The following is a 15,924-nucleotide window of genomic DNA, read 5'->3' on the forward strand; positions in this document are numbered from 1 at the left end:
GCAAGAAATGGCAGCATGCTTTATCCCAGGAGTCTTTGGCAACGCCCCTGCAAACTGAGGTGGGAAGTTGGCTTCGAACTCCCACAATAGGAAATTGCCCCTTCTGACTGCAAGCTTTTTGGCGGTCTGTGTCTCCTAGAGAAAGGAAAGCACAGGGGAAAAAACAAAACCCTGAACAACTCTCCTCTCCTAAGGGTTTGGCTTATTACAGAAAAATCTGACCATCAGCCTTCCTGCTTCCGTCAGCAGCTCCCAGGTTCCACAGCATTCGCCCTGCCTTCCCCATCACACCTCTGGAGAGCAGGTCCAGCCATCTTGCGCTTCCCTACGGCCACAGGGCCAGACTGGCAGCCCTGAGTGGCTGCGCACCTTGCCGCCTCTGTTGAGCGAGGTGCTTCGTCCTCTCCCCTGGAGAATGGGGTTGAGCCTGGCAGAAACCACCACCCCCCTGATGCCTCTGAAGGTGCCACTCAGCTCTCGATGACGTAGCACTCACAGCCCCCGTAACAAAACGCCATGCTGTTGGGGTCGGTGAGGTGATCTGGAGTTTGCAGGTCTGGATGGTGCTGCACGTCAATGGGGGGGGAAGGAAGGAGGGAAGTAATTCCTTTCCTGCTGCTCAACCTGCTGCCAGGCTGCTCTGCTCCAGCAAATCCCAAGGAAAGCAATGGTGCACACCTAAAGCAATGGTGCAGCCTACAGCCCTGGCCCCATCCAAGAAGAGACGCTCTTGCCCCTTCTGTTATGGCACAGCAGCTTCTGCTGGCATGGGGCAGGCAGAAGCATCATGTCCTTCACGATGATACAAATAGGTTTGTATCTTTCCTTATTATATTCTAATAAATTTACAAAGCACACAGCCCGCCTCTGTGCAGGACATGACATGGTAAGGTTTTATGGTGGTGGGAAAGAGAGCACAGGGTCTGCTCTGCTGCTCTGCTGGGGCAGAGGGACCGGCCCAGGCAGTGCGTAGCGACTCCCCTCGTTATTTGCCCGCGGACTGAGACTAACCGGCTGCTTGTCCTCTTGCCACTGGTATGTGCCAGGCCAGGGCCAGCACGTCCAAGACATCAGGGCTTTGCTGAGCCAGCCTGGGTTCAGGGGAGAAGTGAGTCACGGGGCTTGGAGCAAGGGAAGCTCCATGTGACCAAAGTGTGTTACGGTGATTCACAAGCAATCTAAGCAATCTAAGCAAAGAGCTTAGAGGTGGCAGTACAGATAAAGTTCATTATTGAGATAAAGCCCCTGTAGGCCTGTTGAGGTGTTTTTCCACCTGAAAAAGAGTGGCTGAAAGCATCAAGCTTCCACCTCGTTCCTCGTGCCCTTCCCTGAAAAGAGCTTCTCCCTCCCAGCCTTGCTCCTCAGGATGCTCGGCCAGGAAAGCCGTTTGCTCGAGGTGGTCCTTGCGGCTGCGGGGCTGGAGGAAAGCTTGCCTCCGCCGGACCCCTGGCCTGGGTTGGTGACACCGGGACTGGGGAGGGATGGGGAAGACGGGGAGGATCCGCCTCGCCCTGTGGACACAGCGCTGTGGTTTCCAGCGCCGGAGAACCGGCGGCGGAGCGCTCCTCGCTAGGTGGAGCTGCCGGAGCGAGCACGGCGCTGGGAACCCGGCTGCGGGCCCGGGAACCCGCCGGTTCCCCGAGACACGGCGTGTCCCAGCTCTGCGCCCTGAGCCCTCCCTCTGCCTGCACACTGCGATGCTCCTCGCCGTCTTGTTACACTGGACCTGAAGCGAAGCAAGCAAGGTCTTTCCTCCAACGAAGTTGTGTTACGAAGGATACCGCTCTCAGTGATTTTCTCTGCCGGTTAGCCTGAATCTGCTAATCAATGCAGGCCTGTCAGCCTTCGATGTGATGCAAAATGCTGAAATACGATTTTCTAAAAATCATAAAAATATGCACATAATGATAGCTACTGCCGCTGCTTTCTCCCTCCCGTCCCCATTTAGGTCATCAATTTAATGATTTCCAGTTCCCTGACACTGGACCACCCTGTGCCAACAATTTCTAAGCAAAGCTCTCTCTGCTGATTTCCATGGGGGGCTGCTTAAAGATCGATAGCCAGCAATGGCCTATCGTACATATATTTGTCTCACGGAGTGAAAGAAACTATATAAAAGCTCCAGCTATGCCAGTTAAATTTCCATACATTTTTGCTGTTAATGTGAAACCAAAGTAAAGCCAGACATTAGTTTTAGCCTTACAGCATACCTGGTTATCCACATCAAGAAAGTGCTCACATTAATGCCAGGGTAGTGCCTGGACCCATACCCAACAACTGCAGCTGTGGGGACGCTCGCTGCCCTGCACGTGCTTGGGTGGCTCGTCTGGCCGACCGGGGCCAGGGGATGATGGGCGAGCTTCTGTTGGGTCTAAATTAGTATCTTTATCCACACCTCATGGGCACATACACTGCACAGCAGGAAATTTCTGTGCAGCAATGTACAATGGAAAGAAAAAGGAAGGTAACTTTGGAAGGGTGGCACCTTCACAGCCCTTAGGCAAAGATAAATGAGGGAGATGGAGCACCAGTGCTCCTTGTCCCTGCTGTTACACCTCTGGCCTACAACACGTACGTTTCAGCATGACTGTGAATAGCAGGTTTCTAAAATAGTTTCCTTGCCTGTGTCTGATCAGCCACGTGCAACCAGTCCTCATGGGGTTGCTCAAGCCCACCTGGAAATGGAGCAGGCCACTCAAAAGCAATCACGCTGCAGATGGAGGTGGGCAGAGGCAGCAGCAGTCCCCAGCGCTGCTGCTCCCATTTCCATTGAAAAGAAGGACCATCCCTACTGCAAGGACTGCAGTCCTTCGCAAGCACATGGCTAGAGGGAAATACCTTGTCTGAACGCCATGGCACATCACAGGCACATCTGTGCCAGCTGCAGCTCTCGGTAGCACCAAACAGGAATAGACAAACGTGGCAATGTTGAGAAATCTGTTGCACGCTAATTAGTTAGGATAAACGGAGACCTGGCAATCAGTAATACCACACAGCTATTGCTAGCAGGGCTTTGGAGCCTGGATGCCAGCGGAATTTTGGGTGCACCTGCAGCGGACCCCTGCCACCACATTAAATAGATATACGTCGCTTCCACACAGCAGCGTTAACAACAGAGGTGGCGGGCAGTCTTTGGAGCTATAAGCTGGACAAACTTCAGGTAAGGCTTGTACAGCCGAGAGGGGAGCGTGCAGTGAGGGCAGAGCCTGAGCAGGGCAGGGGTCTGGTGGTGGGAGAGGGGTTCAGGGTAAGACTGCGCCAGGAATGGTCTCTGGTGAAGCTGTGGATCCCGGACAGATGGACACTCTGCATTTGTAATCCTCTCCTCCTGGCTTTTCCCCAGCAGGGGTCAGGCTGGACCAACGATCACAAATCAAAAGTAAGAGTAACTATTCTGCTCCAGCATCAAATACTTTCAGCGCTCCAGAAAGGAGAAAAATACTTTGCCTTACTGAGGATACGGAAAATACTTGCACATCTCATTTAAGAAAAGCAAAAGAAACACTGAAATGGCAACAGAGGTGACTGTAAGCAGCAGCCTGCAACACCCTCCTTGTCCTTGCAGCTGTCTTAAAAGAGCAATGACCAGGTCCTGTTTCCACTCAGTCTCGTTACAGTCTCAGCCTCCGTTCCCAGTTATTCTGGATACACTGCAGTGTAAATGGAAATAGAATTCGGCCAGGATGTGGGGACCACAGCGTTAGAGCAGCAAAGTGACACAAGCGTGTCCTCAGAAGTGACTGGAAGACCCCGGGGAAGGCAAGAGCTCACAGCATCCGCCACCGGCTGGAAAGGGGAAGCTGTTACCCACAGAAACCATTCCTGTGCAGTCAGACAAAATGAGTAACACAAAGCAATACCAGTCCTAGGCTGACATCTCCAGCACACCCCCCAGCTAGAGCTGGCAGCGTCTCATGGCCCTTGGCACTCTGAAGAGCAAACCAGGCGGTCTGCAGCGGGGTCGCCCATGAAGCCTCTGCCTTTGGCTGTCACCAGAGGTCTGCAGGCAGACACTCTGGGACAAGAATGCTAAAAAGCAGGTGAGATGTATCCAAAGGCCTGGCTCCTGAAAAAAATTCTGGCCAGCTTTGCCTCAGTTTATCGCCTAGTGAGAGGACACAGAGGATGGCATTTCATGCATGGAATTTTAATGATAACTTTATTATATTTTAGTGTATTATTGGCTTGTGATTTTGTAGTCTTACAAGAAATTTCCGATTCCATATCTCCATTAAATGTCTGATTCATTTTCTTGGCTCGTGGTAATGCCTCAAAGCTACATCACTAAAGAATCAGTGCTCTGCATTAGATAAATATAAGACCGAGTCTGATTAACCTATTAACTATTTTTAATTAGCTTTTACTGTTCTTCAGATATTCCATGTTTTTGAGGAAGCAGAAAGAGAACGAGAGCACGCTGGTACTATAGAGCTGTATAGAGCTAGCATATGGACCGGGATTATTCATCATCATTGGCAGGCACTCTGCTGTAGGGAATCTTGCAACAACATCACAATTTTCCTGCTAGACCAAATGCCATAATGGACACATTTGCAGCGTGAATTATGGGCAAGATAGAAAAAAATTAAATCTTTATAGCATTTTTATGCTCTGTCTTCCTTTTTGGTAATCAGATCTTGATTAAGAGTTGGAATTAGCACCCAGAAGAACATTAGGCTTTCCTGGCTCAGTTCCTTTCCACCATGTAGGGCAGGCAACAAATGATTCAGTGGCTTTACAGTGCTGCTACAACAGAAAGGTGTCTAAATACCTATCCATCACTTTAAGAAAGTAACCGACTGCTTGCTTGCAAGGAAGAACATACGGTAATGGCAAAGCACTTTATTTGCTAAATAAAGCCATTACTCGATTTAGTTCAGACAGACCCGTCTCCCAGTCACGATGACTTCCCGGGGCAAAAAGCTGGGCAAGGTGGGGTCCCTGGCATCTGTCCCCGCTGCTGGGGGGCTGAAAGCTCTGGGCAAACCCTCCCTTGGAGGCACAACCCCGGGCACAGCTGGACACCGCAGGTGACACGGGGCAGCAAGCTGCAGTTCGGGTCCCCGTCTCATCAGCTTGAAGAATATCTGACCTCGCTATGCGAAAGCACTTTGGACCTTTTAATTTTAGGTGTTCTCATGGTTTGGGTTTTTTTTTTTTTTTTTGCTTTCAGGTATGCTGGGACCATTCCAGCCAACGTGAATTTCAGAGGCGCAGCTGCTCCAGCACTTGTACTTCCTACGCCTCGACCGAGCAAACAAGTAACTGCCGCTTTTTCCGAGAACGCTCCTTCTGTATACCTCCTAATCCATACCTCCTAATCCATACCTCCTCTTGGCCTCCGCTTTGTGTGACCGGGGTCTCCATCGCAACTTTAGCCCCCTGTCCCCTCCCCGCCGGCTCCTCCGGCCCTTGGTCCCTCGCTGCCCGGGATCTCTCCGCAGCCTCAGCCCCTGCCGTCCTCCGGGGGGTCCCTCCTCGAGACCCCGCGGGGTTTCCACGGGAGCTGCTCTTCTCCCGCGGCTTTGCCTCCTTTCGGGTGGTCGCTCGCCCCCTGCCCCCCCGTCCCGCCGGCCGGGCTGCTCGCTCCTCCTCTCCGCCCGCACCCCCCCCGCTCGCTCGGCGGCTACTCTCTCTTTTATTATTTCACTCGGTCGTTGCTTTATCCGCAACGAGGCGGTGAAGCGCTTATGGTGAGACCTAGTGAATTTGGCGAAACGCGGCCGGGTATTAACGTGCAGCCCCCGGACCCGTTCAGTACCCGCCTGTGCTCAAGGAGTAATTCGGCGGCGGCGTTTTCAGGCTGCGGTTTGGTCACCCCGTTAGCGAACGTTTGTTATTGGGGTGGTTTTTACTCCCACCTCTGCCTAGCGTGCTCACGGTGCCCCCCCCCCCCAGCATAGCGCAGCCCCCGGCTGCCGTCTGAGTAACTTTCCCTGACTAGGGCTGTGCTTCGGGAAAACAAAACCTGAGTCTGCAAACGGAACTAAATGCCAATATTTTCAACTGTTTAAAGGTCGCAGTTATTAAAGACACGGAAAGGAGGTAATGTGGACGGCTGGTTTTGAATCCGAACCATTTCTCAAGCACGGGTCGGCCCTATTGGCGCCACCTCACCTGTGCTGCTATTTTTGGGAAAGAAGTTGCACGAGGCGGCCCCCGAACGACCGCTCTTTTTCCAGATGCCACCCGTTCATTCCAGAAGGAAGGAAGGAGAAGCAGTTTGTGCGGGAGGGACTGTTTTGTTTTGCTCTCCCTAGAAAACAAACCCAGAGGTGCCGGGCAGCGAGCTCCCGCTTTGGCCGGGAAGGACGCTCGGAGCGAGCGGAGCTGCCGGTGCCGCTGCCCGCCGGTCGCCGGGCGGGGGAGGCTGCGCCCGGCGCTGGCACCGCCGGCTGCCCCGCAGCAGCCCCGAGCGGGACCGCGGCCGGCAGGACCGCACTGCAGAAGCAGGCGTAGGGCGGCCGGGTCCGTCCCCGGGGACTCAGGCCCCGGTGTGTCCCCCCCCCGCCCCGCCGCCAGCGCGGAGCCGCGGGTGAAGCTGCCGCCGCTGCCGGTGGCCGCCCCTGGGAAAGGTCCCTCGGGGCGCTCCGAGGAGGGAGGCAGCGGGATGGGGCGGCGGGAGGAGCCCCTGTCCTCCCCCGCCCCAGCCACACCGGTGCAGACCCCGGCCTCCGCACCGTCTCCTCCGCAGACAAGAGGAAAAGCAGCTCCCCTGGGTGCTGCCCACACAGCGGGGCGGCCCCGCGCCTGCCCCTGCGCTTCCAAACGCTGTTTAATTTTTCTCGCCCCAATTAAAATGCAAATCGGTCACTTTCAGAGGCAGGCTCCCCCCCTGCCCACGCCCGCTGCCCGAGCCGAGCCCTACGGCGCCGGCGGTGCGGGGCTGCCGAGTGCTCGCTGGCTCCTCTGAAACCGGCAGAAAAGGACCTTTTTGGTTTTACTTTTCGAATATTTGAGAAGTGACCCAGGGACCAAAAAAAAAAAAAAAAAAAGCAAAAAAAAAAAGCGAAGCTGGAGACTTAAACGTGAGCTTCTCGGAGGCGCAGTTTGCGTGGCTGTGCAAAAGTTACGGCGAGGCGAAATCCTGCTCTACGCGCCCTTTCTCCGAGTGTATTTTTTCGCGGCTTTGTAAATTAAACTAAAACAATTCCGAGCAACAGGGGATATTTAGAAACAGACGGAAACACCGTCGCAGGTCGAGGATCAACATGCTTCCCCTTTATCTCAGATCCGTAATCACCAACCCCCCCCCCCCAGACCTAAATTCCACACCAGCCCCTTTTTCTACGCTCGAGGAAATAGAGTTCCCCGGAGGCACACAGACTCGGGCAGAGACAGCACAGGGTAAAAACGGTTTAGGGTGATTTTGCACCGCTCTTCTCTCCGTGGGACGCTCTTTTGGGGTCACAGGGGATTTTTTCCGTTCCAGCCCCAGGCGCCGGGAAGAGCCGCGAGCAGTCGGGGGCGCCGGGGACAAGTGTCGAGGGGGCCCGTTACAGCAGGCCTCGGGTGTACAACACCGGCCAGTGGCCGGGCAGGAGGCACCGGTGGCCCGGCGGAACGAACACGCAGTTCTGATGTGCAGCGGGTACAGAGAGAACCCACGCGGGTCCAGAATCGTGCGAGGAGGGCCGGGCCGGGCCGAGCTGTGCCGCCCGCCACCGGCTTGCTGCGGCCGCCCGGGGGAGGCGCCGGGGCAGGCCCGGCCGGGAGTCGAGCGGCTCCGCTCCCCGGAGTCATTCCCGGGCCACAGAGACAGAGGGAGGGGGAGAGAGAAAGAAAGGAAAAAAGCAGAAGGAAGGAAGGGAGGAAGGAGAAAGAAAGAAAAGAAAGAGAAAGAAAGAAATATTGAAAACAGAGGGAGCGGGGTATGTGAAGAGAGAGAGAAAGAGAAGAGGGGAGGAAAAAAGAGATGAAAACAGAGCAAAAAATGAGAGAGAAAGGAAAAAGAAAAGGAAAAGAAGAAAAATAAAAAAAATCAAAAGAAAGAAGGGAAAAGGAAAAGAAAGCCTGAAAGGAAAGGGGAAAGGAAAGAAAAAGAAAAAGAAAAAAAAGGAAAAGGAAAAGAAAGTCTGAAAGGAAAGGGGAAAGGCAAAAGCAAAGTAAAAGGCAAAGCAATGGAAAAAGGAAAGGAAAAAGGAGAGGAAAAAGTGAAATGAAAAAGGAGAGGAAAAAAGAGATGAAAGGTCAGGAAAAAGAGAAAGGAAAAAGGAAAGGGGAAAGGAACAGAAAAAGGGAAAGGAAAAAGGAAAGGAAAAAGGAGATGAAAGGTCAGGAAAAAGAGAAAGGAAAAAGAAAAGGAAAAGAAAAGGAAAAAGGGAAAGGAAAAAGGGAAAGGAAAAAGGGAAAGGAAAAAAGGGAAAGGAAAAAAGGGAAAGGAAAAAGGGAAGGGAAAAGGGAAGGGAAAAGGGAAGGGAAAAGGGAAGGGAAAAAAGGGAAAGGAAAAAGGGAAGGGAAAAGGGAAGGGAAAAAAGGGAAAGGAAAAAGGGAAAGGAAAAAGGGAAAGGAAAAAGGGAAAGGAAAAAGGGAAAGGAAAAAGGGAAGGGAAAAGGGAAGGGAAAAGGGAAGGGAAAAGGGAAGGGAAAAGGAAAAGGCAAAGGGGAGAGGAAAAGGGGAGAGGGAAAAGGGAAAGGAAAAAGGGAAAGGAAAAAGGGAGAGGGAAAAGGGAGAGGGAAAAGGGAGAGGGAAAAGGGAGAGAGAAAAGGGAGAGAGAAAAGGGAAAGAGAAAAGGGAAAGGGAAAAGGGAAAGGAAAAAGGGAAAGGAAAAAGGGAGAGGGAAAAGGGAGAGGGAAAAGGGAGAGGGAAAAGGGAGAGAGAAAAGGGAGAGAGAAAAGGGAAAGGGAAAAGGGAAAGGAAAAAGGGACAGGAAAAAGGGGAGAGGAAAAAGGGAGAGGGAAAAGGGAAAGAGGGAAAGGAGAAGAGGGGGAAAGAGCAGCAAAGCAGGGGGGAGAAGAGGAGAGCAAGGCGAGACCCAAGTCGGCGGCAAGGCGGGCGCGGCGCGGGTGGGCAGGGCCGGCCGCCGCCCCGCCCCCGCCCGCCGCCGCCGCCGCCGCGCCCGCTGCCGGCCGTGCCCCCGCTAAAGGAGGCAGGGAGCGGGGCGGCGCGGCAGTGCGCCCCGAGCCTCGCCCGCGCCCGCAGCCCCGACAGCCGCGCCGGCAGCCAGCCAGCGGGAACAGCGCCGGGAGGGATGCGGGGCGCCGGGAGGGAGGCAGGGGCGGCGAGCGCGGCCGCCGCGCCGCTGTGAGCCCCCGACTCCTCGCAGGCACAGGGAGAGGAGATTATATACGTGCGTACGCCCGGACCCTGCGCATATACACGTATATATATATATATATATATATACGCCCGCCGAGGGCAGCGCCGCCTTTCTCCGCGGGAGCGGCCGCTGAGGCGCAGCCCTGATGCCCGGCGGGGCGGCGGGGCCGCCGCTCGGGCGCGCAGCTGCCCGCTAGAGGCGGCGGCCCCCGCGGGCTGGATGCGCGGCGCCGGTGCGGGCGGCACCCCCGGGCCGGCCGCCGGGGCCCCGCGACGCTAGTGGCCGGCCGGGCCCCCCGCCCCGGCCCGGCGGCGGCGGCGGCGGCGGCGCGGGGATGCTGGCGCTGGGGCAGATGGACGGCGCGCCCCGGCAGGGCGCCTTCCTGCTGGGCAGCCCGCCGCTGGCCGCCCTGCACAGCATGGCCGAGATGAAGGCGCCGCTGTACCCCGCGTACCCCCTGCCCGCCGGGCCCGCCTCCTCCTCCTCCGCCTCCGCCTCGCCCGCCTCCGCCTCGCCCTCGCCGCCGCTCGGCTCCCCCGGCCTCAAGGCGCCCGCCGTCTCCGCCACCGCCGCGGGCGGGCTCTCGGCGCTGGGCTCGGCCCCGCCGCAGCTCTCGGCCGCCACCCCGCACGGCATCAACGACATCCTCAGCCGGCCCTCCATGCCCCTGCCGGGCGCCGCGCTCGCCTCCGCCTCGCCCTCCGCCTCCTCGGCGGCGCCCGCCGGGCTGCTGGCCGGGCTGCCCCGCTTCGGCAGCCTCAGCCCCCCGCCGCCGCCGCCGCCCGCCCTCTACTTCAGCCCCGGCGCCGCCGCCGCCGCCGCCGCCGTGGCCGCCGGGCGCTACCCCAAGCCGCTGGCCGAGCTGCCCGGCCGGACGCCCATCTTCTGGCCGGGGGTGATGCAGAGCCCGCCCTGGAGGGACGCCCGCCTCGCCTGCGCCCCCCGTGAGTACCCAGCGTCGCGGGGCGGCGGGGGGAACGGGCCCGGGGAGCCGCGCCGGCAGTTCGCTCCCGCTGCTGGGGAAGCCCCCGCGGCCCGGCGAGACCCTCCCGGGCCTCCCCGGCCCCGGCCGTGGCCGAGGGGACTGGCTTTGCCTCACTTTCTTTTTGTTTCCTAAGTTTGCTTTGCTTTCTCCTTCCCCCCTCGGGCGGCGCGAAACCCTGTAAACGGTCGGCGAAAAGAGGAGCCCTCTCGGGGGAAGGCGGCCGCGCTGCCGCCGGCTTCGCCGTCCCCGCCGGGGACTCCCGGGGCCGGGGCTGGTTTTAGGGGCGCGCACAAACTTTCCCCGAGCGGGACTTTCCGTTTCCGCCCGCTTGCACTGGCCGCAGCTTTTCTAGAAAACACTGCCGTTTGCCCGCTCCGATTTTCGATCCTTAACGGAAAAATAAACCGGGGGAGCCGGGAGGCCGGCGCCGCCGCGTTCCCCAGGCAGAAGTTTTGTTACAGACCCCCCCGCGGAGAGACACCCCCCCCGTCCCCGTCCCCCAGGGCCGCTTGGGAGCGAAGCACTTTCCCAAATCCGTAGATTAACGTGTCTGTCCCTGCCTTCCCTTTCTCTCCCCCCCCGCCAGATCAAGGCTCAATTTTGCTGGATAAGGACGGAAAGAGAAAACATACCAGACCCACTTTTTCTGGCCAGCAGATTTTCGCCCTGGAAAAGACTTTCGAGCAGACGAAATACCTGGCGGGCCCGGAGCGAGCCCGGCTGGCCTATTCGCTGGGGATGACGGAGAGCCAAGTCAAGGTGAGACGAGCAGTTCACGCACGGAGCGGTGCGGGGCTGGGGCAGGGCAAGGGGCCCCTCTCGGACCGGGGAAAAAAAAGGCCCCGCCGTGGAAACCGGGTCTGTCGTGGGCGGCCGGAGATGCTGCGGGCAGGGGCCTTCATTACCTTCAGTACCGGCGGGGCCGAGAAGGATATTTTAAAGCCTGTCTTATTTAAAAACAAAACAAAACAAAAAAACCCCCCCACCCAACCAAATAAACCCAAGCAAGCCTGAGAAGCCCAGTGCGTTCAGCGTCTCTGGCCCGCACCCCCCCTCCAAAACCGCCCGGCCCCGCTCCGCAGCCCCGAGCCGTCGGGCAGGGACCGCGCACCCCCGCTCGCACTGTCCCGCCCCAAACTCTCCGGTTTTTGGCCCAGACCGAGCTGCGGGCGAAGTGGAGGTGTGAGGAGTTGGGAGACCGGGCTGAGCCCTCCAGGGACATGCGGGGAGGCATTTGCTCCGCAGGGGGCCTCTCGGCGGTGCTCACGCTTTCAGACTGATCTGGAGACCCTCCTTTGTCACTGCAACTACGTCCCAGTGGCTGCGAATAAATTATCGCCGCCTCGACGCTGAAAATAACCCCCTCCCCTGGCAGCACCCTGCCAGAGAATATAGGCATCTCGGGGGGCAGGGGCGGCCAGGGAAGGATTCGGCCCGAAATGCGTGTTTGCCCCGGGTAGGAGGAAAACCCAGGGAGGGAGGGAGGGCCGCGGGCCCACGGCGGACCTCGGGGACGGGGGGCGCTGGGGGCGGCCGCCCGCCGGCGCTGGGCGGGACCCGGGCCGGGCCGGGTGGCTCGGGCTGCGGGGAGCGCGGTGCGGCGGGGGCTCGGCCGCTTTTCGTTGACGGGGAAATCGCGTAAGGGCTGGCGAAGCGGGAGTCGCCACCGCACGCTGGGGCCGGGGAAGCGCAGGGCAGCGGGGCGGGGGCGGGCCGGCCGGGCCGCGCCGCGCCGGGCGGCGGTGGCCGGTGGCCGGTGGCGGTGCTGCCGGTGACGGTGGCGGCGCGGACAGGTCTGGTTCCAGAACCGGCGGACCAAGTGGCGGAAGAAGCACGCGGCCGAGATGGCGACGGCGAAGAAGAAGCAGGACTCGGAGACGGAGCGGCTGAAGGGCGCCTCGGAGAACGAGGAGGAGGACGACGACTACAACAAGCCCCTGGACCCCAACTCGGACGACGAGAAGATCACGCAGCTGCTGAAGAAACACAAGCCGGGGGGCGGCGGGCTGCTGCTGCACCCCGCCGAGGGGGAGGCCTCCGCCTAGCGCGCTCCGCCCGCCGCCGCTTTCGGAGATGTACAGATCTATTTTTCTAGACTCTACGCGCCCGGGAGGAGGAGGAGGAGGAGGAGGAGAGGCCGGAGGGGGAGCAGAGAGGACTGCGGCGGAGCGGGGCCCCAGCGGGCGCGCCCGTCCTCCGGCGCCGCGTGTTATTGTAGGGTCGCGGGCGGCGGGGAGCGGCGGGGGCTGCCCCGGCCCGGGTCCCGCTCCCGGCGGTGCGGCGGCCGCCTGTTGCCGGCTCTTTGTAAATAAACCGTGAGTCCCCGCGACCATAGGCGTTCCTTACTGTGAATATTTAAAATGTAAAATACCTTCTTTTTTTGTACAGCGGGGGCCGGGGGCGCCGCCCCCCCCCGCCCCGCGCTCCCCGCCGCCGGGTGGTACCGGGGGGGGGGGGGAGGGACCCCCGGAGCCCCGAGACGGGCGGCAGCGGGGTTGCCGAGGAAAAAGCCGCCGTGGTTGCCACCGGCCCCTCCCTCGGGCCGAAACCGCAGCGGCCCCACGTGCTATTTATTAGTATTTTTAAAACCCTTTCTGTTGCGGTCGTCGTGCAGAAGGAGGGGGGAGAGGGCGAAGGGACAGGGTTTGCTTTCACTCGCACCGTTTCCGATCAACCGCGTGTTGAAAAAGTAGCTGGTGGGAATTGTCACAACCACTTTCAGTCAAAATATAAAATTCATTTAGTTGCTGTAATTGAATTTAAAGTGTGTTTTCTTTTGTATCATACGGAATACTATAGAATGTAAATTGTTTTTTTTTTAAGCTAATAACGATGATATATCGTGATATAGCATCTTAACATTTATTAATTTATATTAAAAATAATTCGGTTTGTAAAGAGAAGAAAAGCCCTTTGCAAGACCAGTTAAATGTAATGCACTTTCTGTTTAAAAAAACGATAAATCAATTAAACCAGTTTAAAGACGTCTGCTGCCTTCACTAAAGGGTACAGATAATCTGATCTCATCAGAGATTAAATAATGAAACCACGGTACAGGAGGAGAAAAAAAAAAAAGAAGAGATATTTTTCAGGATCTTTTGTTCAATCTCTGTAGTAGGTTTTTTGTTTTGGTTTGGTTTTTTTTGTTTTTTTTTTTTAACCGATGGAAGTTGTTCACTTTGTTGTGGGAGTTGAAGAAGGATACAAATAAAATAAGCGGCGGCTTCTTTGGGGACGGGGCTGGCGGCTCCTGCCCGCGCCGGTCCCTCTGTGAACCGGGAGGCAGAGTTTCTACCCGGCCCCCGGAGCGGTTCGCCTCAGCCTAAATTAGGCTGTATTAACTTTTTAAGCGGCGGGCGATGCAAGATGTTATCAAGGGCAGAGTGTTACCATTATTATGGGAAAGAAACTGCTTTCCGAGAAGAAAACGGCGAATAAAGTAAGAGCCTGGCTAAGGGTCTAGAGTAAATAGTTAGACCCAATACCGAAACAACTGGTTTAAATTGAAACTCGTTATCTAGACACGATCATTTCCATATCTAAACAGACCAGAAACAATCGCTTTTTTTCACGGCTGCAGCAGACCAAACAGAAGCGTTGACATGACAGAGAAAAGGGCCAGCTATTCTGGAGGAAAAAAAATAAATAAATTAGTATTCTTCCGTAAATTTGTGAATCATTTTCTCCCCGGGGCGGGGGGGGGGGGAGAAGGAAAAAAAAAAAAGCGGAGCAGGGTTTTATTCCGCTTTCGGCTTAGACAATGCCGGGGCCGGGAGGAGGGAACGAGCCCCGGCCCTCTGCGGCTGCCTCGGTGCGGCTGCCCAGGCTTTCCCGGGCCGGGGCTGCCCACCGCCCCCCGCCCCCCCCTCGACCCCCCCCCAGTCTTTCCCGACGCGTTGTAAAGGCAGGAAGGGAAAGGCCGGGCGGTTTCCGGAGCGCCGACTCGACCCTGCCGGCTCTCGCCGTTTTCCCCGCGGCTTTTTCGGGGCCATGGGAAAGAAATGAAAATACCGCGGGGCCCGGTACCGCCGGGGCGGGGCCCGGCCTCTGTCCGGCTTCAGCCCGGTCGGCGGCAGCGGAGCCCGGCCGGGCCGCTGCGGCCGGGGGAGCGGGGCCGGGCCGGGGCCGCCAGCTCTCCCGCAGCGCTTTCCGCCGGCGGCCGCTCTGCCGCCACCGCTGCCGGCGCCCGGCTCGGAGAGCACCCGCTCCCCCGGCGGGTACCAGCGTCCTCCCGGCTCCGGCGGGCAGAACCCGGCCCCGGCCCGCGGTCTCCCTCCCGTGTGTGCCCCCCGCGAGTACCGCCCGCCCCGGCGCACCCCGTTTCCAGTTGACTGAAGCACCGACTGAGGCTTTCCAGTTAATTTACTTCTGCACAGAGACCCAGCTGGCCACCGGTTGAAGTTGGCACCGTCAAAGTGGAACGGCAGGGAAAAAAAAAAAAAAAAAAAGCCCAGCACTGATCGCTTGGTTAAGCTGGTTTTGTCCGGGGCGCTGGAGAAAAGAGCGGGTTATTCACATGAGCTCACTGCCCCCCCTTTTCGGGGCAGGTTTTGGGAAGCAAACCCGGCTCGGCGGAGAGGCGCATCCTGCCTCTCCTTCAGGAGAGGACTTTGGAGGAGGCGATCCAATAACTTCACGTCGGGATCGCTGCCACGGACATCGCGGCGAACAATTAGGAGACAAAATGTCAGTGGGCTTCACGGGGCGTGAAGCTCCCCCCGTGCGTGGGGCCCGGCCAGATCAGCCGCAGTTTCAGTTCGATCCTTCAAACACGCAGGAGTTTGTTGCGTGACGGTATAAACTCACGGATAACGACATTAAAAAAGTACTGCACAACCATAGCTATAGAGACAGGCGGGCCGGCAGAGCCGCTCCCCGGCAGCCGCCCCGCCCCGGGCCCGGGCCGAAATCTCCGCGGGGAGTAAGCGGCCGCGCACACGCGTGGGGAGCGGAGGGCGCCGGCTGCGCGGCCGCGTAGGCAGGCTGGGGGGTCCTCGGCGAAGCGGTGAGAGACCACCGCGGGCTGGTCCCGACAACCCCCTTCGCAAACAGCTTTTGGTTTTCCTTTCTTTCTGTAATCGAGCCCTTGGGTTTAAACCCCGCTCCCTTCCGCGTGCGGGTGCGGGATTTCCCTGCCCAGGGGAAATACAGGCGGCTGTTTCTGGGTCTACCCTGCCTCGGTCCCCGCCATGTGCCTTCTCTGGGGCGCAGAAGACACCGCGGGAGAAACTCCTGCCTCTGCAATCCCAGGGTGCCGAAAGCATCCCTCCCTGCTTTTCCAACGCCGCTTCTTTGCCGAGCTACTTTCGCAACGGGAGCCCGCTGCGGTCCCTCTCCAGCCTCAACGAGCACTACCGCGGGCGGAGGAAACTTTTTTTTGCCCGCAGAAACGCACCAGGCGCGGGTCCCCGGCTCCGCGCCCCGCAACGGCCGTCGGCATCGGGGGGCCTCGGGGAAGGATGGAGGGTGGGAGGGAAGAGAGGGAACGCACGGAAAGGGAAAAGGGGGCCGGGGGCCAGCCCCGCCGCCCGTACCCCGCTCCCGGCCGGCAGCTGCAGCCCGCCGGAGACATGCGTATAGATGCGGGGCATATGGACGCGGGCAGGATCCCGCACCGCCGTGCCACAGGGCCCCGAGCCCGGCAGCCCAGGCTTCGCCCCGGGGGACGCGGGTTACAAGG

The 15,924-nt window shown here is 58.5% G+C and overlaps 1 protein-coding gene across 2 annotated transcripts; it reads left to right on the forward strand.

Annotated features, from left to right (window-relative positions):
- Window positions 1-9,095: 9,095 nt before the first annotated feature.
- NKX6-1 (NK6 homeobox 1) lies at window positions 9,096-13,230 on the forward strand. 2 transcript variants are annotated; one of them, XM_069780738.1, is made up of 3 exons: window positions 9,096-10,203; window positions 10,831-11,003; window positions 12,038-13,230. In XM_069780738.1, the coding sequence occupies exons 1-3, from the start codon at window positions 9,594-9,596 to the stop codon at window positions 12,287-12,289; spliced, it is 1,035 nt and encodes a 344-aa protein (XP_069636839.1). In that variant the 5' UTR covers window positions 9,096-9,593; the 3' UTR covers window positions 12,290-13,230. The 2 variants fall into 2 exon arrangements, with proteins under 2 accessions (XP_069636839.1, XP_069636847.1); XM_069780746.1 differs by having other exon boundaries at window positions 10,902-11,003.
- The last annotated feature ends 2,694 nt before the right edge of the window (window positions 13,231-15,924 follow it).

Source organism: Haliaeetus albicilla, chromosome 1 (assembly GCF_947461875.1).
Source record: "Haliaeetus albicilla chromosome 1, bHalAlb1.1, whole genome shotgun sequence".
Lineage (NCBI taxonomy): Eukaryota > Metazoa > Chordata > Aves > Accipitriformes > Accipitridae > Haliaeetus > Haliaeetus albicilla.